General features: G+C 53.7%; 5 protein-coding genes across 5 annotated transcripts; 1 reads left to right on the top strand and 4 right to left on the bottom strand.

The window, feature by feature from the left end:
* Positions 1–467: 467 nt before the first annotated feature.
* BDZ83DRAFT_746138 (uncharacterized protein) lies at positions 468–1774 on the top strand (the record flags this gene model as incomplete). Its single annotated transcript, XM_060513213.1, has 4 exons — positions 468–549; positions 934–1128; positions 1351–1532; positions 1616–1774. 4 exons carry the CDS (start codon positions 468–470, stop codon positions 1772–1774), a joined length of 618 nt encoding a protein of 205 aa, XP_060371766.1.
* A 100-nt stretch (positions 1775–1874) lies between these two features.
* On the bottom strand, positions 1875–4435 carry BDZ83DRAFT_1764 (amidase). Its single transcript, XM_060501496.1, has 5 exons — positions 3993–4435; positions 3837–3939; positions 3226–3742; positions 3147–3163; positions 1875–3069 (listed from the first exon to the last, which is right to left on the bottom strand). The coding sequence occupies exons 1-5, from the start codon at positions 4121–4123 to the stop codon at positions 2011–2013; spliced, it is 1827 nt and encodes a 608-aa protein (XP_060371765.1). The 5' UTR covers positions 4124–4435; the 3' UTR covers positions 1875–2010.
* A 2660-nt stretch (positions 4436–7095) lies between these two features.
* BDZ83DRAFT_563948 (uncharacterized protein) lies at positions 7096–8565 on the bottom strand (the record flags this gene model as incomplete). The annotated part of the gene is made up of 1 exon (XM_060503591.1): positions 7096–8565. One exon carries the CDS (start codon positions 8563–8565, stop codon positions 7096–7098), a length of 1470 nt encoding a protein of 489 aa, XP_060371764.1.
* Positions 8566–17843: 9278 nt separating this feature from the next.
* Positions 17844–18840, bottom strand: BDZ83DRAFT_1643 (uncharacterized protein). The gene has a single exon (XM_060501419.1). The coding sequence runs from the start codon at positions 18523–18525 to the stop codon at positions 17902–17904; it is 624 nt and encodes a 207-aa protein (XP_060371763.1). The 5' UTR covers positions 18526–18840; the 3' UTR covers positions 17844–17901.
* A 3353-nt stretch (positions 18841–22193) lies between these two features.
* Positions 22194–22640, bottom strand: BDZ83DRAFT_746134 (uncharacterized protein; the record flags this gene model as incomplete). The annotated part of the gene is made up of 2 exons (XM_060513212.1): positions 22194–22316; positions 22587–22640. The coding sequence occupies 2 exons, from the start codon at positions 22638–22640 to the stop codon at positions 22194–22196; spliced, it is 177 nt and encodes a 58-aa protein (XP_060371762.1).
* Positions 22641–23287: the final 647 nt, after the last annotated feature.

The following is a 23287-nucleotide window of genomic DNA, read 5'->3' as shown; positions in this document are numbered from 1 at the left end:
ATACAGGAAGTGGTCTTAGTGGTTCCATTCTACCGCTTGTCTTGCTCAGGTTGTTGATTGTGGCTGTGAAACGGGAGGCCTATCCGACCAAATCAACAGTCTGCCGCAGATTCATTGGATGCCATTCGATTCTGATTCGACGTTGTTTTTGGTTTTGGAGGGGGCATGCAATGATGCATGGCCAGCTCAGGGCTCCTGAGACAGTTGATCGCCCGCTTGGTGATGCGGAGACGTGGCTCGCCTGTCCTATTTTCAAAGAGCTATCAAAACCTGGGACTGCCTTACTTTACTCTCTAGTTCTTCTCGTTCGCGTTGTATTTCCTCCCATCTTCATCCCTTCTCTCCTTTCTCATTGACGCTCTCTCGCAAGATTAAGCGCACGCTATTCAGCAAAGCTCTATCCCCCCCGCCCACTATTACATCATTACCATTAACATCATCGTCGAGCTACAACAAGCTTCTTCACAATGGATAAGCTCATGAACGCCGCGCAGGAGTACCTCGCCAAGGATGATGATAAGCCCAAGCAGCACCAGCAGCAGGGCTACGGTACGTCTGCTCGACTCGCCCTTCACAAGCTTTGTTGCCCCTCTATTGGGATGCTTCAGTACCCCGCTGTCCCGGATCTTAACCCCGCCCCCACCCCTGGATATCACCCAAAGTGAGAGAGATGAAGAAAGAAGCTTTTGACTGATTGTGATACTTCTATTGGAAATCTAGGCCAACCCCTTCCTGGCGGCGACAGTGAGTTTTCTTCTCCTTGCTGGAATCTTTCATCTCGTGTTTTCAAATCGGACCGAATTTCCCTCACACTTGGGGGTGGTCAACTTGCTTTGTTTGGATTGAGTACCTGCGTCTACTTGACGCTATTGAGAGAGAGATGAAGAAGTTCAAGAGTAGTTGCAGCCAGCTAACACCCCGTTTCCACAACAGAGTCCCACGGAGGCAACTACCCCGCCGGCGCCGGAGCCTTCGCCGACGACGATGACGAAGACGACTACCGCCACGCCGCCAACGAGGCCTCGCGCCACGCGGGATCGCACGGCGACACGGATCTGTTTTCGAGTGTGCTCGGCGCCTTGACGCAGAAGAAGGGACAGTTGAGGAACGAGGATATTGATGAGGACGGTGCGTTGGTTTCTGTCTTTTCAGATGTCACCACCCTATTACCCCCTTTTCCACTTCTTTCCAACTAGCAAATTCCCTTTTTGACTCCTGAATACCACATTGGTACCATGGTGTCGAAAAGACGGGAGAGTAAAAGAGGGGAGTGAAAGAGGGGGGGGGAGAGAAAGAGGCGAAATGCCATTCTACACCAGGACATCAGTACTGATCCAAGTTCCCCAACAGAGGCCGTCAACAAGCATAAGAAATACTTTGGCGACGATGACGACGACGAAAAGGCGGACGACAAGGGCCTCGGCGCCGCGGCGGCCATGCAGGCGCTCAAGATGTTCTCGAGCGGGCAGACGGGGGGACAGAAGCAGTCCCAGGGCGGGTTCGCCGGTCTCGCCATGGCCGAGGCCAGTCGGGTGAGTGGTTCTCTCTGCAACGCCTAGACACACTGGTCGTCTTTATGGACTGTCGACATTGCTGACTTGTCTCTCCCACATAGCTCTTTGACCAGCGCCAGTCCCAGGGTAAAGTCGCCGACGGCACGAGCAAGGAGTCCGCCATCCAGCAGGCGGGCGAGATGGCGCTCAAGATGTACTTCAAGAGTCAGGGCGAGCAGCAGGGTGGTATCATGGGCCTGGCGTCCAAGTTTATGAAATAAGGCGTGGTCAGTCAGGAAAAATAGGGAATAGGTGTAGCATGTATGGTTTTCTACTCTTAGAGTATGACAAGAAAATGAAATGAATGACAAGAATGACACTCTCCGTATTTGTGATGTCTTGCTTCATCGTGATGATTATATTTCTGCAGGCTAGAGGTACTGAGATACGATTCCATTGTTTTCTGATATACTTGAAGTGGACGGACGACATGATGCACGAATACCCCTCCTTGTCCTTAGATGTTCTTCTTCGCCTCGAGACCGCCGTTCTTGGCAACCTCGACGACATCCACCCACCCCTCGGGCCTCTGCCGCCCTTGCTCAATCAGATACGTCTCAGCCTCCTTCGCCCAGCCGAGAAGCTGCTCCTCGCACCCCCACTCCGCCATGGCCATGAGCCCGATGGGGACCTTACCCTCGCCCTGCACGGGATCGACGTAGCCCACGGGCGCCGTGACGGCGGGACACCCGCTCACGTTGGCGACGTAGACGTAGCTCATGTTGGCAATGGTGGTATTCGCATCAGAGACGCCGTACGCGTCGTCGCCGGGCTGGCGGGGCCAACCGGGCAGAGGCGTCGTGGGCGTGACGATGAGCATGCCCGGGTTCTGCTCGTAGAGCCAGGCGACGTGTTTCATGAGCAGGTCGCGGAGCTGTGCGTACTTCATGTAGTCGCCGGCGGGCGTCTGCGTGCCGACGGACATTGTGATCTTGTTGGCGTGGTTGATGATGGACTGCCACTGTTCCGGGTCCGGGTGGCGGTGGCGTGCGAGGTCCTGCATTTCCGTCACGCAGGTGGCTGAGTGCATGAGCTGGATCTCGCGGAGGTAGGGGATCTCGATGGGGACGACGGTGTACCCTTGGGATGTGAAGCGGTCTACGGCGCGGCGGCAGATTTTGGCGACGGACGGGTCTGCGCGGGACCACCACGCCTCGTCAATGCCGATGAGCTTTGGGACGGAGGGGGAGAGTGCCGGGGAGGGGGTGTAGAGCCCTTGGATGGGGTCGTCTGGGTTGGGGCGGGACATGAGGCGGTAGGTGATTGTGAGGTCGGCGACGGTGGCGGCGAGGGGGCCGACTACGCAGACGGACGAGTTCATTGCCATTGTGCGGTGGTGGGAGGGCTTCAGGCCGTAGACGGAGTTGAAGGAGCTCGGGATGCGGATGGAGCCGCCGGCGTCGGTGCCGATTGCGATGGGGACGATGCCGGCGCCAAGGGCGGAGCCGGCTCCGGAGGAGGAACCGCCGGGGTAGTACGATTTGTTGTGCCAGTTTGTGGGGGTTCCCCAACGGGGCTATTGTGATAAAGTCAGCTATTGAGCCAATGGTTTACATGGATTCCGCCTCCTAAAATACGGTTTCCTTTACTCACGTTGCAACCGTTGGTATCTGGAGGGCCTCTTGTCAGCTTTATTCTTTGTAAGTTTTGATAGAGAGCGGCAAATACGGACCTCCTCCCAGCTCATGCATGGCATTCTTGCCCAAGACGATGGCGCCGGCAGCCTCGAGCTGCTGGACGGGCCATATCGTCTTGTCGGCGGCCTTGAACCACGGCAGGTCGGGGCGATACTGCATGCCATTGTGGCTGACGTAGCCCTTGACATCGCAATCATCCTTGACACCAATGGGGACGCCGTCGAGGGGTCCCAGGGTCTTCCCTTGCTTCCACCGTTCAGTGGAGGCGCGGGCGGCGTCGATGGCGAGGTCCTCGCGGCCGTGGGATGCCACCCAGGCGTTTGCGTAGGGTCCCGTCTCGGGCGGGGGGTGACCCTCTGCGCGCCGGATCAGGGGCAGCAGTGACTGAATCACATCCAGCGGGGTGACGGCTCCTGAGGCGTAGAGGGCTTGGTAATCTGCGCTGGAGAGGTAGCGGCCCGGTTGGTCTTGCGGCGCCGGGGTTGTCAGGTCCTTGGTGAGTGCGAGGGGTTCCGGGTGAGACCCCGTCTCGGAGAGGACGAGCACATCGGGCTGGCAATGAGTGTTAGCAGCGTGGAAGTTAGATTGCGAGTGTCGTTTGAAGCTCGGCAGTGAGAAGGAGGTTGAGAAGAAGAAGACGACGGACCTGGAAGCGGTATCTGTAATCGACGAGGCCGGGAAGGTCTCTGATGGAGCCGAACTTGGCGTTGCGCCAAAAGAAGCGCTGGATGACGCCGGAGTTGGCGAGTCTACATAGAATGAATCAGCTCATGAGCTAGCATGTGAGTGACTCGATACGTACGCTGTTGCACCCGCCACAAGGGGCCAGCCGCGGAGGACGGGATTCTGATCCTCCTTTTGGGTCTCTGTCTTTACTTGCGTCGGTGCCTCGCGGGCACCGGGGTAATTGGCATATTTACGGTTCGGGGCCATTGTGATTTTTTTACCGGTTGCGAAGTTACTCCCCGATTTTTGGGGCTGATTTGGTGTCTTGACGTCGTGGACCGCGCTTGACGAGGACGCCGAGGCAGTTGGTCAAGGATGGGTGTCTGTTGGACCAGCCGACGTGTTATGAAGGAAGAGGAGTCGGGGCTATACGAAAAAAGAGAAAAAGTTGAAGCAGAGAAAGATGAACTAAGAAAAAGGCTCAAGACCTGGATAGCAGAATCAGAAGCCTTGGAAAGGGACGTTGAGGGGACCCTTTTGGGGGAAGGTCAAGCTCGGCTGAGTGAATTTAGAGTTTCAAGGGGGGTTGTTGTTGCTTGAAGAAGAATCTCGGAGAGGGACCCTGGGCTGGGAGCTTTGGCCTTGGAGAACAACGGAGTAGAGTAAGGTATCTGTAGCTCCTTAGGAGCGGACACTCGGACGATTTTGGAGGTTGAGGGCGAGCAAAAGTTGAAACGAAACGGATAAGCGAATCGGAGCAAATAGGAAGTACTCTCTGTTCGGACTACTGTGTTTCTTTCCCTTCCATCACTCCGTAATCATGTCGGACTAAGGTAAGGAGGGGAGAGGTGTGGAGGACTCCCTTGCGTTAGCTCGTCTTACCTTACCTCAGATGTCTGCGGTGGTGATGCTGCTGAGTGCTGAGGGTAGAAACCTGTTCAGCATAAGTAGGTGCTCCGTAGAGCGAGAAAGCCTTTCAAGTTTCGGGACCCGCGCGGGAGCTCGGATCAGCGCGGTGCAGCGCACGCCGCAAGCTCCCTTCTCTACGAAGCAAAGGTGGTTCCCAGCAGCTGAAAGCCCCATTTTCCCAAGAGTTCCTGGGGCTAACTTGCTAAGGTATCGCCGGTCGACCGATCTTCCCTGCGCGGTGTTCAGGGCAAGTGAAGTACGTTTGGCACTCGCAGACGTCACGAGCAGCTTCATATGCCTCGGCATCTCTAGTCGAGTTCTGGTGCCAAAGGGGTGGGGACTGGCTATCTCGTGCGTTGGTGACATTTCCGTCGAGTGCCGGTGTTGCTATTGGCCGCGCAGTTCATGTGCGGGCCGGTCCCAATTGACTTGTCTTATTCGCTGGACCAGCCAGAGAGACTGGCCCCGCCAGGATCCGAATGGGCATCACGTAAGACGTAAGGTAAGGTAGGCTTATGCCCATCCAGCTGGATTAACTGCGAATGGACGTTGAAAGTAGGACAAGTTTCCCCAAACTCGTAAGGGCCTGGAAGCATCAAAGCGAGCGCTAAAACGGTCCGAGTCTATAGGGTTACTTCTCTGTCAATGTTGTTTCTGTCAGTGTGAGATACGCAAAGGAGCGGTCTGGGAGCCCCCGTACAGGGTTCCTCGCCTTACCGCTATCGGAGGGATTCAACATCCCGGACCGGTATCTTATCGATAAGACAGAGATAAGGCAACCTCGGTGCATGCAGCGTCACAGTCGTGTCGGGGCCACCTTCCCCAACCCCACACACAAGCCGATCTCCCGTCGGTCAAGACACCTCGAGGCGCACGCGACCTGAAGAAGGCGCAAAAAAAAAAAAAAAAGAAAAAAAAAAAAAGAAAGTCGGGCACTCGAGTCCCGACTACGGATACATCCGCGGAGTATTTTTATTTTTTTTTCTCCTTTGGAGAAAGAGGAAAAAGAAAAGACGTTTGCATTACTATTTCAGTCTGCATGTAGGGTCCTATTCAAAGATATATTTGCACATCCTATAGACTGTCTAAGAACGCCTCGAACTAAGTATACGACATGATCGAAACCGCGCCATCGCAATCCTGTCCCGACTCCCGAGAATCTTTACCCCAGGATCCCATGGTTTTCACATTCCCACGATGGCACGATCGCCACTGCCCCGGGGGACGCTAGAGGGAAGGGAGCATCAAGCCATTTGGTTTTGGCACATTTTTTTCTCTTCTTTACCCCGCCATCCCGCTACGAGCTAGTAGAATGCCGTCGAGGCAATGTTCCCAGAAAAAAGAGTGAACTTCACATGCATTTCCGAATTAGCGAGGCATGGACTAGGCTATCATGCAAGACTGCAAGTGCATGCGTCTTTTCTCCACATCTCAGTTCGAGTTCATTTGGATTCCACTAGATTTGATGACGATTCATTGCAGATTTCTTAGAGCATTTCTCTCATAATTTCACGCTTTCATGGAACACTCAGTGACGAGGAAAAGAGCCATTCCCATTTTTGACTCGGCAAATCTACATACGGCCGCGCTGTTCCCGTGGGAATAAGCTGTTTTCTGGCCAGATGCCCATTTCGCTCGCTCGCTCGGAACCAAGACGCCGTTCCCCTTGATTGGGTGTTTCCTCCAAGAAGCCCACGAGGACCCAAGGTTTCTTCCCAATGCCTATGTCCATGCCGTTTCCCACGGCAGCCAAACGAGTGATTCTCCCCATGTTTCCTGAGAAGTGTCATACCAGAGAGAGAGAGAGAGAGAAAGAGAGAAGGGAGAATGATGAGATACAAAGAACTGAAAAATCCCAAACGCCATGCCAATCCGAGTTCCGTTAAAAAAATGAAGGAAGCAAAATCCTTTTGTCTTTTTCTTCTTGCTCGTCAGCCCATGTCCGGAAATTCGTCTGAATGCTGGTCATAATCGTGGGTGTTGTCGAGAGCGTAAAAATGTTCAAAGAAGCCCTGGCCTCTGCAAGGGCATCTGGTGGTGTCGTGAAAAGAGGTAGGGCGGGTTTGTCGATGGGTTGTTTTGGTGCTTGGGCTATATGATGAAAGGTAAAATGCAGTACACCAAGGGCTGCCTCGCCCGCTCGTAGTCATCATGAAAGGATCTGTCTCATTCATGCTCGGAGTTGTCGTGTACCACGTCGTGTGATGTGACGGGAGAATGCGGACTGGGCGGTGAGCCCCGAGATAAGTGCTGAGGTGAACAAGGTGTGAAGATGCCAGGTGGAGGCGCAGGCCGAGAGAGTGCCTGACTTCTTTCTTTAAAACAGCCCTTTATTTCTTGGCCATGTTGGTCTGGAGTCGCAGAATTCTAGTCCGAAACCAAAGAACGAAGCTCGTCCAGGCACCCTGCGTCTTGCGCTTGGCAGTCTGGGAGCGACGGGGACCCTCGAACATGAGCTCATCAGCAACAGGCTCTTGACCCTGGTTGGTGCTGGCGTAGTTGCGGCTGGCGAATCCAACGTCGCCCTGGGCACCCATGGCCAGCTTCTCAGCATCGGTGGTGGCCTTCTTGGCATCCGAGGGAGTCTTCTTGCGACTGATGGAAGGGCGGATAATGTCGCTGGAGCTGTTGCGGGTGCTGTGGGAGAAGCTCTGCTTTCGGGCGGCCTCCTTCGCCTCTCTCTTCATTATCTGGTGCTGCTCACGCTCGTAGCGCTGTGCCTCTTTGAAATCGGCACGCTCTCGGTCGCGCATGTCCTTCTTGTCTTTCTTCTCACTCTTCTGGCGCTCCTTCTCCTCCCAACGGCGACGCTCCTGGCGGATACGCTCCTGGTGGTAGTTGGAGTCAAGCTCAGAACGAGAGCGAAGGCGGAAGCCGTCAATGGAAGTGCGAAGGGGCGACATGGCAGTGACTGAGGCCGAGGGTGAAGCTGAGGATAAAGGTGAAAGTACGGGTGCTGTACTACTGGGGGCAGCTGACTCTGAAAGCCTGCCTGCTGAGATGTTGATATCCGAGTGACTAGACACGTGGACTAGTCGTGATGAGGTAGTGTTTGAATTTGTACGACTGGTGTTGATGCGCAATGATGGAGGACCAGTATGGTTGTTGATATCGGATAGAGAGGAAGTGCGGCTTGCCAGTGAGGGTCGCCTGGGGTACGAAGAAGAGGAAGGATTGCTGGTGATTGGGATTGCAGAAGATGAGGGTAATGGCGGGTGGTAATTGCTGCGATGATGTAAATAATGTTGATCGAGCAGATCGTCGTCGTCTTCTGTTATTGTCGGGGAGTAATCGCGGGGAGCAGGAATGCCGGCAGAAATATTTGTATTGCTGTTGCTGTTGGCGTGTTCGATGCTGGCGAGAGAATTGGCGTACGAGAGGGGTGGTGTTGAGGTACGCGGTGTTTGTTGGAAAGGGTGGACGAAGCTGCCGTTTCGCTGGCCACTGCCACTTGTAGCAACACTGACGTGAGAGGTGCCGCTGGTTGACCGGGCGTGGGAGAATTTGCTCCTCCCGTTGTTGATGCTGCCGCTGTGGTGAAGTTCGGTGGCCGAGATGCTGAAGCTGACGTCCCTTCCTCCAAAAGATCCTTCCCTCTCTCGTCCCAGGCTGCCACCACCCAAACTGCTCCCATAGTTTCCAAACATTGTCTGCTGCTCATCCCAGCCACGGTCCAAATCCAAAGAGTTCTTTTCCGAGTGCGACAACTTCTTCAGTATCGGCTTCACCACTGGTTTGCTTCGCGACTTGGACAATTTGCCCGGCACCGCAGCGCCCGTTACATCGGTGTACGAAGTCATCGTTGCTGACCTTGTTGTTTACAGGCAGATTGCACCTCATGCACACGTTTCCAACTTGGGTCCCTGGCCTTTCCTACGCTCTACTGATGACAGCGTCGCGTGCTGGTGCTGCCAATGTCGATCGCAAGTGGCGGCAGCTTGCTTGACGGATCAAGCTTTGCTCTCGACCAACTGGTGATGGCGATGGGCAGACTGCCAGACCGGGACGAGTCCTTCACCATGCAGGCCGGGGCCGCAGACCGCACCCCCAGTCTCTCAGAGACGACTCTCTTCACAGCGACTATGATCACCGGACGAGATGCATGGATCGGGCAATGGGAGATACGCAATGGCGACAAAAGGCGACGGCAGCGGCGACAACGGCTGCTATGGTTCGATGCCAAAGACGACGCGATGTGTCTGGTAGTGACTGTGAGCAAATTTAAATCCACCGAGACGAAGAAGCGGCGGTCATGTCATCCAACATACGGTGAGACTTGGACCCAGATGGGAGGGGGAGCGAGATGAGCGGCGCCGGGGGGGTTATCTAATGGGCGAGATGAAAGGTGGGAGCGACAGGCTGACGCAGCGGAATGGGCGGAGTCCCCAGGCGGATGGGATGGGATGGGACGGGATAGGATGAGCGATGGAGAAGAGTGTGTGGCGGTCGTCTCGGCCTGCCTCACCTTGTCGTTTTCAGCAGACACTGCCCACGCAGAACTGATTCAGCGACTGCAAGGCCAAGAGGTCGTCGGCTCAACCCGAGTGCGATTAGGCCAAGAACGACTGTCGTGGCCGTTGCCGTCGACCTAGCCGTTGTCGTCGTCGTCGTCGTCGTTATCGTCACTCCTCTTCACTTGCTGCTACTACGTCGTCGTAGTAGTGCTGCAAATAGCAGTGGACAACAGCTACACGGTCTACCTACTCCAGCGGAGAAACAAGATGAGGGGAGGGAAAACGAGAATGGGGAAACGAGACACAAGAGTGACAAGACACCCCAAGCAAGTTCAAGTTGTACAAGGGCCAACACCGACCGTCCGCATCGGCACCAGGAAACAGCGAGCCCAGGCCACCGCCAAAAAGTGCGCCGAGCATCCGCAACCCGCTTGGCTACGCCTGAATCAGCCTCATTCCTTTCCCAACTGGCATGGAGCACGTGGGGGAGACCAAGAAATGCGCCCGGAGAAGGATCGAGTGCACCGAGCTGGAGCGCGAGACTTTGACATGGAAGAAGGAGGGGTTACCCTTCTAAAGCGGAAGCAGTGGTGTGGCGTCGTTTGGAACCTTTAGCCCGCCGGGTTTTTAAGGTTACGGGCTCTCAGGACAGGCCCAGACGGCTCAGCGTTCCAGAGGTTGCTTCCGGAGTGTCTTGCCCCAGGGAGCGCGGTCGATTTGCGTTTCTGTTCGCTATATCTCTGGCTGGCTGGCTGGGTTGGGTTTGTTTACAACGAAGCGGATATGTTTTGTTGATGTTGCGGCTTTTTCCCAGGGTCTGTCCCCGAACAAGGCGTTACCGGTGAGGTGAGAAAAAAGGCGGGCTCGTGGGCCTCAGGTGATCGAATGAGAGGCCTGGAGAAGTGAGAATGGAGACTGGAGAATCAGAACTAATGAATATTATCTGGGTCCGGTCCCGGGGTTGACCGGGTGGGAACAGACGGGGATTTGACGTCGGCGATGGCAAAGAAGCAGGGCAAAGCGAAGCCGTGCAAGCGATGGTGTGAAGGGGGCCTGCGAATCTACGGCCACTGCGCCGAGGACTATTGTGGAGAGCACGGCATTGGCACTGGTGGTGTTTCTCTCGCGCGTTGGCAAAGAGGCAGAGAGTGGCAGTGGTCGTGGTAGTGACATTGGCTGCCTCTGCTGAGCTTCTTTCTGCTCACCTCGACGCCGAGCGCAGTGCAAAGAAAACGTGACCTACATACACGAACCAGACTATCCCCCCAGTTTCCGGGCGCACCGCCGCACACAAGCACGCGCGCAAACGCAAGTACTGCGTCTAGCAATCCCACGTTACCTTACGCCCAGCCAAGGCCGAAGCAGGAATGGAACAGCGGACCAAATAACGGTCAGAGATTGATGGGATGAGATGGGATGGACGACGTGGGCGAAAGACGAGAGACCCCAGGTCAGGTGCCAGTCTCCCCGTCGACGGCCTGCCTTGCTCTGCAGTAACGGTACCAACAAACGGCTTCTCGCGCACACACTGACTGGCACAACCTTACACCAGCAGCCCCAAAGCCAAAGTGTGAGAGACACACGGCGGTTGGCAGGTCACCCTCACCTTGTCGTGCTTCGGATCAGTCTCATCTAAACACCCAATTCGCCGATTGCAATTTCCAAATACAATATTTGGCGCGTGGCGAAACCAGAACAACCAGAAAGGCTCCAGGAACATCTGTTTGCGAATGAAGCAAGGCACAGCAGCGGCCAGCCCCAGCCGCAGAGAGAACAAGACGAACAGAAAACAACATCCTTTCAAAGAGAGATGCCGCGAGACACAGGCCGTCTGGGACACAAAGTCGACCCCATCGTTCTCGAATTGAAACAGAGCTGCATCAAGCTAAAAGGCTACACTCTGCGAATGAAAACGCTCCGAATCCCACGTCCCGGCACCCATCCCCAGCCCCTCTTCCGGGCCCTCCCTCAATAATCCTCATGCGCTTGTCCACTCACCGTCTGTAGCCCAGTCCTAGTCGGGTTCGCGCTTCACGGGATGTCCTCCACATGCGAACATGGAAGACGAGAAGGAACGGGGCAAAGTGCTCTCTCCGGCAAATCATCTTGACCGTCACTTTCCATCACCCACCAGTGGCTTGTTGCAAACGCCAGACCCTCATGAATCAACATGAGTCTCCGGCCCGAATGCTAGGCTCACCTAACCACCCCCACAATCCTGCATCCTTTAGAGATGACGCTTGCTTTCCCCCAATCACCATCGCCAAGTGCCTCACCATAGGTACTGTGCTCACTGCTCAGTGTGTTGCAGGACAAAGCTTGCTTCTCGTATGCTTATTATATCTGCTGTCAACGTCAAAGGTCGCCCAGGCCAAAGTCAAAAGTTCAGAAGTATTTCCCTTCTTGAGTTTGGATTTAATCTAGCACGCCATGCCTTATTCATTGTCAAAGGCACTCCCTTGACATGGCAAAATTTCAAGAGACATCCGATGACGATGACGAGCCTCGGGCCGCTTCGTGGCAGCAGCATCAGCAGCAGCAGCATACGATTTCGCCCAGGACTAGGGTTTGGACATGATACACCCAGAGAGAAAGCCGAATCGCTTAACAACATCGACGATGCGGCAGCCTTCGTACGTAGTGTTTTCCTCGATATGTGGGCTGGGCCATTGGTGCTGCCACTAGATCCGGTACCGCTGCCGCCGCAACCACCACCACCTCTAGCAACACCACGCCAGCATCAACGAAATTCCTGTTTTGCTGGCTTCCAGCTCTGTTCTCTGACAGGCTGCTCCCCGCACAATGCCAACCTGTAGTTGCACGAATCAAGTTGCTCGGCCAGCTCAGTAAGGTGAAGCGACTGCAGCACCACCACCAACCACAACCCTTCTTGCTCGGACTCTGTGGCATGTTTACCCCGCCACCAAGAAGCCTTGCAGATAAATGTCGAATCCTCTTGAAATTCCAAAAACAGACCCGCCCGGTCTTTGTGCATACTCGGTTGGCTATTGCCAGAATGACTTTGAAAACTGGAATCCTTCCGGCACTCTTACCCAACGTCATCACTGATATTGGCGTGGCTCTCCTGGGCTGGCATAGGTAGCCACAGACGCGTCGGTAGGCGCAAACATGAAGCCCTGAGGCGTTTAGAGGCATCAATTAGGTGAAGAAGAAAAGGCCCAATCGAATAGCAAGGCGGGCGATACCTGCGGGCCACATCCGTAAAAACTCTCCTCATTTTGATGGCTTTACGGCGCTGGGCTTGCCCCACTCTCCTCCGACCCGGCCCCTCTCCCCGACAATGCCCATCTGAACTCAATCTTGAGTTGCATCTCCAACCATGTTTCGACCACTGCACAGATGTTGCGACCAACCTCGCTCGGACTCGAAAGCAAACCCCAGATCCTGAGTGGTCAAAGACTCTCGACCGGCCTCGACCAGCCTCTTTTTTTATCGGAATTCCACGTTTCTGGAACCAAAGTGTGAATGTGATACTGCAGGGGAACAGACAAGTATGTTGGAGTGAGTGTGAAGAAACAAGTCACCGCAAGGCTTTCTCGGCCAATGGTTACAAGCTGCAGACCAACCGACAAGGCAGGAGATAGCAGTGAAGAGAGTTGGTTTCTGCGCGACCTCTTTGTTTATTGCAGCCTCTTGGCTTGCTTACAGGCTCCCCGCTATCTCTCTCCCCTCCTCCCCTCTTCTCGGTGAACATATGTGGATTGGCATCGATGCATGCCGGGCGTATGTACGTACGGGGACTATTTGCAAGCCCGCAGCATGGGAGCATGAGCATATACCTCAAAATAGCCCAGCCGCTCTCCCGTTCCCAAAGTCTCCTGTTCCGACGGGGTCTCGACGTCCGGCGGCGTTGTTGGTTCCCAGCTTCTGGCAAAGTTGTAGGCCTTTGTTTTTCTTTTTTGAGTTATGTACCCAAAATATCAAGAATCGGACCAAAATATCTCTGCTTCGGCTTTATTCTTTCAACGCCTTGGAGGTCTGTAGAGCAGTTCATCGGAATGGCTTAATCGAGGCATGATGGAGGTAGCACTTGGACCAGTGGAATAGCCGTGTGTTAGCTGGTTCCGCGGGGTACCTACCTGGATGGCAAAAGACACACAAGTCAGAGATTGAAGTGATTTTTTCTCCTCAATTTCATGATGCGTTATTCTTGAGAAAAGTTGCTGGCCTCAGCTAGATCGGCCCCTTCGGCCCACGGGGTGTACCTTACTCTTCTGTTTTGGTGTTACGATCGACATCGCTTCCTACTGCTGCCGGGGCCGCCGCTAAGTGGTGGTCCCTGTTGATCAGTTCCCCGGACCGGAACGAAACTAGATGTTCTACCTAGGCTGCCTTGGCATACAGATCATCCTAAGAAAAGCTTACTTTTTTGCCTCACATTTGGTGCCGTGTTTCTCGAGTTTTCGTCAGTCAATGATAGGTGCCATCTTCTTCTGTCTGTCAAGATCGCCGTAGGCTTTATGGCGACGGGATCAGCCGGTGATCTGATGATGGTGAGAAAGTTTACAAGTCCCTACTATGCGTAAAGGACTTCAGCTAGACAAGCTTGTTTGCGGGGAACGACGTCTTGTCAACTTCACACAGTCGTCACAGAGATCATAGAGATCACCCATGGCTCTCTGACCCTTTTTTTTGCGAAACACGTTGGCATTTCCGTTTCATTCATATGCCTTGATAACCTTACATGTTCAGTCTGTCAATGGCCAACTCCAGCAATTCATTTTTCAGGCAGTGAATATTTAGGGCGAACCAAAGATAGTACAGTAATGTGGTTTCGATACATTATGCAATGCTCTTGATACTTATTGTTAGACGACACTCTCAAAACGTTGAATGAGTTGCAATGCATATGCCATGGCGAACCTGCGCGAGCTTAGTGATCCTGGCATGCGGAGGCTTCATCCGAATGTGTCTCGTTCGTTCGATGGCATGGCACGGCATTCTTGTGTAATATCTGTCATGCGCGAAGTGTCGTTTTGGGTGGTCCGGTGGTCAGAAATCGGTATCTGTTTTCCCACGACGACTTGGTGATCCGGAGTTTTCCTATAGAGGATCGAACCTGTGTCATTCGAGTCTTCTTTCATGGTCCCCGCGAAGGACTCTGATGCAGTTCTGGAGTTAAAAGTAGCTTCAAACGTGAGACGGCTTGCGATGCGCATGCCTGAAGCTTTTTTTTTCGCCATCAGAGGTCTAGAGACCAGGTCTCGAGACGTCTATGCTTCATCTTGATCAGCATCACCGGGCTGTCGGAGCTCCCGCAGATGTCATTGGGATTTAGTCTTGCCGCGATGCAGAGCATGAGACTACCTGCGTCTGGGAATGCTAGAGAAGTCGCTTCAGAGAGGTTAGAGCCGGCAGTATCTTGTGACATCTCCTATATATTTCCAAAGTGATGGGCACTGGGATTTTCATAGACTGGCCCAGCGCGGCAGGACATATTTGCGAGACCCGGACACAGATGGCTACTAGTTTGGCGTGATATCAAATCCTAATAAAATTCAATAAATAAAGGAAAAAAGAGACCGTCACCGGTGTGGTTACATCTCTTGGTGCACATGCTGGGACTCGAAATCGGAAACTCGGTAAGCCTGTCGTCGAGGAGGCTTATAGGCGTATTGATTGTTGACCATAGACCACTCCACCACCCAGCCAGTTCGACCTGACCCCTCGACCTAGGGGATCGCCTGCTGGCTGGTGAAGGAAATGGAGTTGAGGGGGTATATATGAGCTTGTGGTTGTGGTGTATTGTGGTGGGAATACACGTTCGGCGGGATGATGATTCACTGAGTAGGTGAGGTAGTTCCTTTCGGTCTGCGTACCTCGCTTCTTCTATCGCAGGTCAAGTGAATAGTGGCAGATAAGATGATTCATCAGCTCAGTCTGTACCCTCGAGGAGAAAGTAGATAACCAAGAACATACATGTAGGTCGTTCGTACTCCTTTCCAACGAATGTCTCCTGACTTTCCTTTCCAGACGAAAACCTGCCTGTGTCTTCCACGTGACGAGTAATTATGAATCTACGTTTTTAAACTTCATCAGCCTCTCACCTCGTTTGCGCTCCTCCCGGATAAACAGTATTTTGAGACCGTTACTTTGAGCCTCAATCCTTTTTTTGGGGCAATTCATCTCTCAAGTATCCGTCTCTGCATAACAATTGTCTCCTCCAAGCTCATGAGAAACATACAGTACATCGATTCTTCACATTTCTTGTTGCTCTACTACTTCTTTCGCAAGGGCTACATTCCTGAGCGAGGTTTCAAAGATCAGCCTTACGAATGCTGGTCATGGACATCAAATCCGCCTTACGTTGACTACCAAGGTACAGAAACATGAGCATGGCTTTAGCATCCCTAGATTCATGTTGAATGCCGTGAGGCACCAGATGGTGCGACTATCTTGTGCTGGGAGAGCATGAAATACATGGCTTTGCACAAACGTTCTATGATGGCCTACTCTCTCGACCACTATCTTTTCGTCGTTGCAAGTCAGAGGGATGGGCTATTATCCTCCTCCACTTGATATGCATCACGCGGAGACAGGAAGATGGCACAAGATCCAGAGGGTGCAGCCCATATACCCAAGACTCAATGATGTCAAGCCTTGGATACACCCAGTCCAGAACGAGTGTGCCAGAAACTAGTAATTGCTGCAAGCGTCTTGCACATATGAATACGATATGGGAGTGTCCAGTTCTGAAGAGGCACATCAGCAGGTGCATATACACATGTCAGATATGACTTCAACTCTGAAACACTCATACAAGCCTTTAAACACCTTCAGAATTGTAAGAAACACATCAATGCCCAGCCCAATAAACAACATATCTCATCCTTGAATAAAGCCCCTCTTCCATCCCATTCCCCCTCAACGCAAGCGATATCCACACCGGTGAGAGCCCATCGCTGATGAATGACGACCACAAAAACCGTCATGTGTTTTTTTTCCTCGCCATAACCGATGGAGGGGGGAAGATGCTCAAGGGGGCTGCTTACATCGGTGAGTAGGGATTCGAAAAACGCGGGGGTGGTGGGTGGGCTGTTCGTTCGCTCGGCTAAGCAGAGCCAGAAAGTGTGCAATGAGTGAGAATGACAGCGCAACCCCACGCTTGCTTGCGGCTCGCTTTGCTTGCTTTGCTTGCCTCTTCCCCATCCCCCTCCCTTCCGCCCTTCCGTCATGGCACCATTCGTTTTCGATGGCATACAGCCTCACCGATGTTGCCCATTACAGCATACCGGTCAAGGAAAAAAAAGGGTACCTACACGCTTGGGGGGATGGAGTGAGCCAACTTTTGCCCCCCCAGCCTGCCCCTCCCCCTCCCGGTGAACTGGCTTTTGATAAGGGGATGATGGTCGTCTGACCGAGTGGGATGCGGATTTGTTATTTATGAATGATGACAGAGTTTCTCTCTAAATACTACGGTGTGCCCAGATCGATGTTCATGGCTCAGCTTTTGCGTTTCTCTTCCGATCTTCTCCTTGTCCGAAATGCTGACCCCGAGACGTGTGCCTCGCCGGCATGTTCGCGATTTCCTACGATAACATACGCCCGAATGCCGTATACCTATTCGATATGGCTCGTGACAGCTTTCATGGACAGGGCAGGGAACAGTCTCACGGTGGCATATCAGAAGAGTCCGGGCCTTGAAGCACGCCGCCTCGAAGCAAAATACTCGAACCTGCGAGCTGGCCACAGATGAAGTCTACAGAGTGACGGAGCCTCTTGGACTTAGGTCCGTGTGGAAACTCCGCAGCGGGAGCAGATAGCTACACCAGATGCTCACTACCATGGCCGATCCCCTCCGAGTAACGTACACGATGAGCCGCACGCCGTGTTGCCGAACGACCCCGAGCCGCTTCTCCCCCGGCCCAATACCTCGCCGGCGACCGTCCTGACCATAGTTAATCGCAGATCGGCAACGCCTCCTCAGATCGACACGCTGCCTTGCTCTTCGACGGCAAGCAAGCAAGCAAGCAAGCAAGCAAGCAAGCAAGAAGCTTGCCGTCTGTAGGTCCTACTCTCAGTATCGAGCCCCGTTCATCCGCACAGCCCGCCTTGCTGTCTTCGCGACCTCCTATCCGGAAGACGCGACCTTAGCTTACCAGTCTCCTAAGATGGCCGACGACATGAAAGGTCCCGCATTTCATCTCTCGTACTCTTGCGTTGCCTCAAAGTAAGCTCGTCGGCAGCAAACAAGAGTCGTATTCGTCAACACTTGTCATATCTCGGGCACATTTGTATGCTCGGCGAGCGCCAGCAACCCCATCCTACGTCGCGCTCACAGTGGACTCCCCTTTAGCAAAGAACAGCCCGTCTTTACCATAGTTGAAGCGGGATATTGCTTCCCCCCATGGCTCGCCTTCCAAGGGTCCTCGGCGAGGGCGCCAAAGCCGTTTCACGCGAGGCCCACCTCCAGTTGAAAGCCATACTGACAACGATTATCACTGGACCCACGTGTCGGCTCGGGGCGTCGTTATCTGCCACTCGAAATAAACAGCCTCTTCACCAAGCCGAAATTCATCGTACGAGAGTCTTTCACGGACCCTAATAACCGACAACCTACCCTGGGCACAGGTGGTCCCCTGGATCCCGGTCTGGCACCAGGACGCGCTTGCAAAGACACCCCGTGCAGACAGAGGGTACAGCCATGTCTTAGTACTCGGGCTATTCGCGTGAGGGTCGGGGTTTGGACGGGATCCAGGGTGAGAGATGTACCCCCGAGGTAGTCTGCTGTAGCCCTCGATGCCGTCTTCGACGCTGCTCTTGCAGATCCGGATCCTTCATCCTCGAATCCACGGCATGCCCGCCTGTGTACCCAAGACAAATCCGGTAAGCACTTCGAGGAATTGGGGTCGATGATCCGAGGACCTCGCCAGTAATCATCGTGAGAACGACTCTGGGCTGCGGGGCATGTGGCGAGAGTGGAAAAGGTTGGCGATGATCCTGAGCACACCTCACGAGGTGGACAGGGCTTGAGATAGCGTGAAGGGTCGATTTAGGAAAGAGCAGGACGCCAGAGTCACTTGACAAGCATCCGGAAATCTTGAACGAGCCTACCAGCGGCTGGACCGCCCTGCCGTGCCTCCAGGAAACGAATCGCATAGATCCCATGACAGTCCAACTCCAGGACCGCAGAAGTTGGGCTGAGACAGCCTGGAAGAAAGTCCCCGAGCCGTATCTGGTCACTCGTTCCTGACGAAAGAGAGCCTCAATGTGGAGGCCTGACTGACCTGGGGCAAAAGGGGCCAGCCCCTGGACATGTCCGAGTCGATGGTTGAGCCATTTCATGCAGCTCCTATCATTACTAGTCTGGAAAAGCAATCTCTCCTTGGCGTAACAACGAGACTCAATGGCTTACCATCACGAATATCGTTTGATGAGCCCAAGATATATCGAAATATTCAGCACAAGAAGAGGGGTTGGAAGGGATCACAGCCCTATGGACGGTTGTCCTCAATAGCCATGTCGCATGTTGGCACGTAGGTTACTATGCATGCTCCCTTGTGTGACTCGAAACCCGAGGATTCCAGAACCTGGCCAAAGACCCTTTTGCTGCTGTAGTGCCGCTCATTCACAAAGCTAGCAGAACCTCGTAGATTTGTGCGAGGGTTTGGCCCTGGTTGCCGCCGTGCCGCTGCATGTACAACACCATGGGAGGCGTCGTGTGTTACACTGCTGACTTCTCGTATGCGGGCAAAGTTTGTATTGCTCTCAAGTTGGTTTGATTCTTCCCAGAGGTAGAGAGTGTCCAGAAGCTGTTGGAAACTGTCCAGGATAGAAAAGACGATAGCTCATCTTCAGTACGGATACTGCCAAATTGACGATGTCGCATCGACCCCAGGTCCTTGCAACCTGTGAGACATGCGTCAGAATTGGACAACTCATTACGTTGGCATACATTCATACTGTGCGCCTGGCGCAGCAAATGGTCGAATTCATTATGACAGAGCGGAGATAGAATGGGGGAAGTTGCTCACAAGAGTAGTCTTCCTTGGCGGATGCATGTCCATACGTCGTCTGTGTGGCTCACCAGGCACGGTTGGAGCTGCAATAGGATTTTAACCAGACAAAACAGCAACGGGTTTGCATGAAATTGGGAGGTTGGATGCGCATCATCCAAGATCGACTCCTCCGGAAAGTGCTTGCCTGCTTCCCCGGGACACGCTTCCCGCACGATTCCACCCATACCACCATGCGCTGTCATCAGGGCCTGGATCCATCACAGGCCGCGTGGGTGTATGGATCATCCGGATATGGAATCGAAGCCTGTCTAGGTAGCCTTCCATGAGGGTCATACCGTGAGCGTCCTTTGCGGCACCCAAGCGACTGGGGCTTGATGTACGATGACGGAGAAACGGTTAGAGAGAATCACATAAGCCACAGTAGCCCAAGAAGGCTGCACCAAAATGACGAGATGAGACGGTAGTTGCTGAGACGATACTGTTAGGCGTGAGGATGAACGAGAAGCGGACCAAAGGACGGGTTCTCTTGGTCGACAGGAAGTTTGCGACCATCACTACATCCAAGGAAGAGTAGAGGATCCGAGTTCTTGGCCATCTCTGGATAGAACGTTAACTGCGAAGAGGGGAAGAGTGCCAGCGATTTACGAGAAATTTATCGAGCTGAAATTCTTATCATGCAACTCTCCTACTGGGCATCAGGTCATGGAGATCCGGTGGCTTGGGAGCGGTTGGAGCGCCTCTCTCAGAAGGAAACGGTGTTCTAGACTCCTCTTTCTCGCTTCCTGGCCCTGATATTGGCGAATGCCGGCTTGCAGCGCACCGGGTCTGCCGGCGCAACTTGCCCGCAGTTCCGATGTTGGCCACCAAGAGGTTTGACTACAGAGCCGGTATCAGTGATGACAAGCCTGACAGTTGTGTATATTACACTGCATAGTGCAGGGACCTTGACACTGTGGAGGTGACGAACAGCTGAGATGTGAGGAGTTCATGCCAGCTATGATCTTCCCTTGGTCTTGGTCGCATCAGATCGCGATCTAATCAGGCCACAAGTAGGCTTGAGCTTGAGGAATCAAGCTGCTCAGTTTTGTGAGTTGACTTGACCTCATCTTCGTCTCGAGCTGAGGCTGTCGGGGTTCTAGGATGCGTCATTGACAGGAGTCTGTACGAGAAGCTTGTAAGCACGTCCAAAATAGATATGCATTTGCAATACGGACGGCACCTGCGACTGTTCTGTGAATACATGACAGCTCACAAAGTGACAGAAGCCACACTTTCAGAGGCAGGAATGAAGTCGCCAGACGATATGACAGCGTGCATATTCATGCCGCGACTCTATGCAGAGTTTTCCGAGTGGGTTCAAGCTTCGTTCCAGTCACCGTTGAGGGAGTGTGTGAGCATAGGCAAGACAGTGGACCCTGAAGAAACCGTCCGACGGAGCAGAGCGAAGGGTGAGTTTTGTGTCACATCCTTCCTCTACCTCGAATCCAGAGGGAGGGGGTTCCGTCCGTCTAGAGGTTCGGTTCTGCAGAGATCTTTCTGGCTTATCAACTTCCCCTCAAGACATGGCGCGTGGAACTTAGCAAGGGCATGTTCAGTTTAGGAACAAGATTCTCTCAGTATGGAGCTCTGTTTCGAATAGCTGCCTTGTTTCTTCGTACAAGCGACTGCGAATTTGCGGCTGCTATGTGTGCGGACAGTTTCCGGGGTCTTGATTTCAGACGTTTCTCGGGCAGTTGACGCCTGCACCGTGCTAAGGTCCGTGTGTCATCCGAACCAGGTGGCCGTGGCATTCTTCAAGCACGCCAGGAGGAGTAACATGGATTGTGTCCGAAGGAGCTAAAACATTCTGGGGAGATCCCTGGTCTCTGCCCCAGAGTATCAGTCGCGATTTGCGCTCTAAATTAACCAGGGAAAGCGGCGATCTGCTGCCCCAGGCATAGGTAATGATGTCTCTGTGAGCCTCGACCCTTTGAGGTTGACTAAGTGCGGGCGATGATGCGTATAATTGGGCACGTAAGGCCTCTTTTTGTGGTCAACCATGATCCGTTCATCCATGGCTCCGATGCATCCCTCGAACACAGTATTCGTGACATAGCTAGGGCTGCTTTAACATGTTCGTGGCCCAGACGCAAAGGTTGACCTGGCTCAAAAGCATTCGAACCAAGAAGACAGAGACCAAGCAATCACTCTTTCGTAACGCTCTGCGCTGGAGCGTTCACCCTGTGGCAGAAAACTGCGGTGCGGGAAAAGATAGCGAGGCTGGGCAGGCTAGCGATTAGAGAGGGGCGCTGAATGCATGCACCGATGTAGGTACCCCTCGTCCACAAACTTGATCCTGGGTCGCATGTCTCGAGGACGGAGGTCCCGCTCATATCGGCTCGGCCTGGAGGCGTGCGGACTGCGGAAAGGTTGACGAGGGGCTGGCTTATCCCGCAATCAGCCGGAGTCGCAGGTTGCCTGCCCAGAATCGCACGAGAAGCCATGACTCGTGGTGGACACTGAGCCACAACCTGTTTACTTGACGACTTTTCTGTGTCAAGTCATGCTATGTTCGTCAACTTCGCTAGTGGATTGTATGTGTGCGTATGATGGGTCGTTTCAATTGCCGTCCAAAGAACCAATGCAGTTCGACGTATATCAACAGGTGCGGGTTTCTATCGACGGTAGTCCTGCAGACAAGTCTCGATAGTGAAGTAACAGTGGCGATTGTGAAGCATCGGCGGTAACTCTTCCATGCAAGATTCAATCACTTGAAATGCCCTGAGGGGGCTGATGGCGGAATCTGATGGAAGACCAAAGGCTCGGACCCAGATTCGGGCCCATTCATGCTTCTGGAATCCAACGCGGGCGAACAACAGCGACAGTGTTGCGACTGGCGTAGTGGCGTTTGGCATGGCTGCACAGAAGCCAGGATGGCATCCATTGGCTCGGTAGTGCATGGAATTCGACGCAGAGGCAGTGGGTGACGGAATGTGGTTGACAAAAGTGGTGGAATCAGATGCCAGCCAAGGCGTCGCAGCCGACCAGCATCGTACCGGAGGGTGCGGCGAGCCATTGAACCAACGCCCAAGCACGTCGTAATGTCGAGCTAACGGCGAGCTTCCCTGCGACGGTGATCTGTGGTGGGTTCTTAGCAAGTTCCCGATGGGGCCAGATGCAGCACACCATGCCCCTCCTCTACTCGATGCTGGTCGATGGTGAGTGTCGGAGGGCGTAATCATCCAAAGTAGGCACCGTAGCTCTCAAGAGGCACAGCAAGGTACTTTGTTGACACACGCCCGTGCTGTCGTGAAGCTGGCGCTCAACGTCGGCCCTATTGCGATGAGACGAAGATGGGATACTTTGTGGATTGTCGAGCGATGGAAAGAGCAAGGTATTCTTTCTCACGAAAGCTGCGGCTTGGGCGAAGGCGGCCGCGGCTCGTCCTGGTGAAGATGACATGATTCACCCGTAAGCATACAGAAGATGAAAACGGGGTACGCTGAATTGTATTCGCAGCTTCCTAGACGATGGTGGAGGATCGGAGGAATATCGTCGCAGGACGGAGTAGTGTACTTGTGTATCCGTACGGATAATGGGTCAGCCAGGAGCGGACATTGATTGACTAGCATCCGTCAACGGCCGGGATCGCTAGAGGCAAGGAAGATGGGAGGTTCCGGGGGGTGGTTCATTTCGAAGCCCATGTTGCCGAACGGCGCATGCGGCCGCCGGTTCCATTGCGTACGGGACAGGAGGCCGAGGCAAGGCAAGATCTGGAAATTGCAGCAGCAAGCGACTGTGGGAGAAATAGAGTATGCTGCGAGGTCGAAGACATCCATGCCTCTTGCATCCATATCTCAGCCGAGGGTAGAGGGGCGCCAGGCGTTACCTCTCTTGCTCGTCGTCTGATGGTCGTTTCTGTTCGGTCGAGGGCTAGTGAGGGCTGGCTGAGACGAAGGACCGAAGCAAATAGCGTTGTCTGACAGGAAGAGATGGATACCTAGGTTGGTCAGCGGTAAAAAAATATATATAAAAAAAACACCAAAAAAAAACCAAAACCTGTGCGTGGTGGAAGATGATGTGTAAACCGTGAGACTCACCAGAGGGAC

This window comes from Colletotrichum acutatum (assembly GCF_030867785.1).
Source record: "Colletotrichum acutatum strain CBS 112980 chromosome Unknown BDZ83scaffold_1, whole genome shotgun sequence".
Lineage (NCBI taxonomy): Eukaryota > Fungi > Ascomycota > Sordariomycetes > Glomerellales > Glomerellaceae > Colletotrichum > Colletotrichum acutatum.
This window is presented reverse-complemented; position numbering and strand designations above follow the sequence as displayed.

Excerpts from the sequence above, each read along its gene's own strand:
- BDZ83DRAFT_1764 (XM_060501496.1), bottom strand. The coding sequence starts at position 4,123 with ATGGCCCCGAACCGTAAATATGCCAATTACCCCGGTGCCCGCGAGGCA. Across the intron at positions 3,940-3,992 it reads CTTGTGGCGGGTGCAACAGC|ACTCGCCAACTCCGGCGTCA; the intron begins GTACGTATCGAG and ends CATTCTATGTAG. Across the intron at positions 3,743-3,836 it reads ATTACAGATACCGCTTCCAG|CCCGATGTGCTCGTCCTCTC; the intron begins GTCCGTCGTCTT and ends ACTCATTGCCAG.
- BDZ83DRAFT_1643 (XM_060501419.1), bottom strand. The coding sequence starts at position 18,525 with ATGAAATGGCTCAACCATCGACTCGGACATGTCCAGGGGCTGGCCCCT.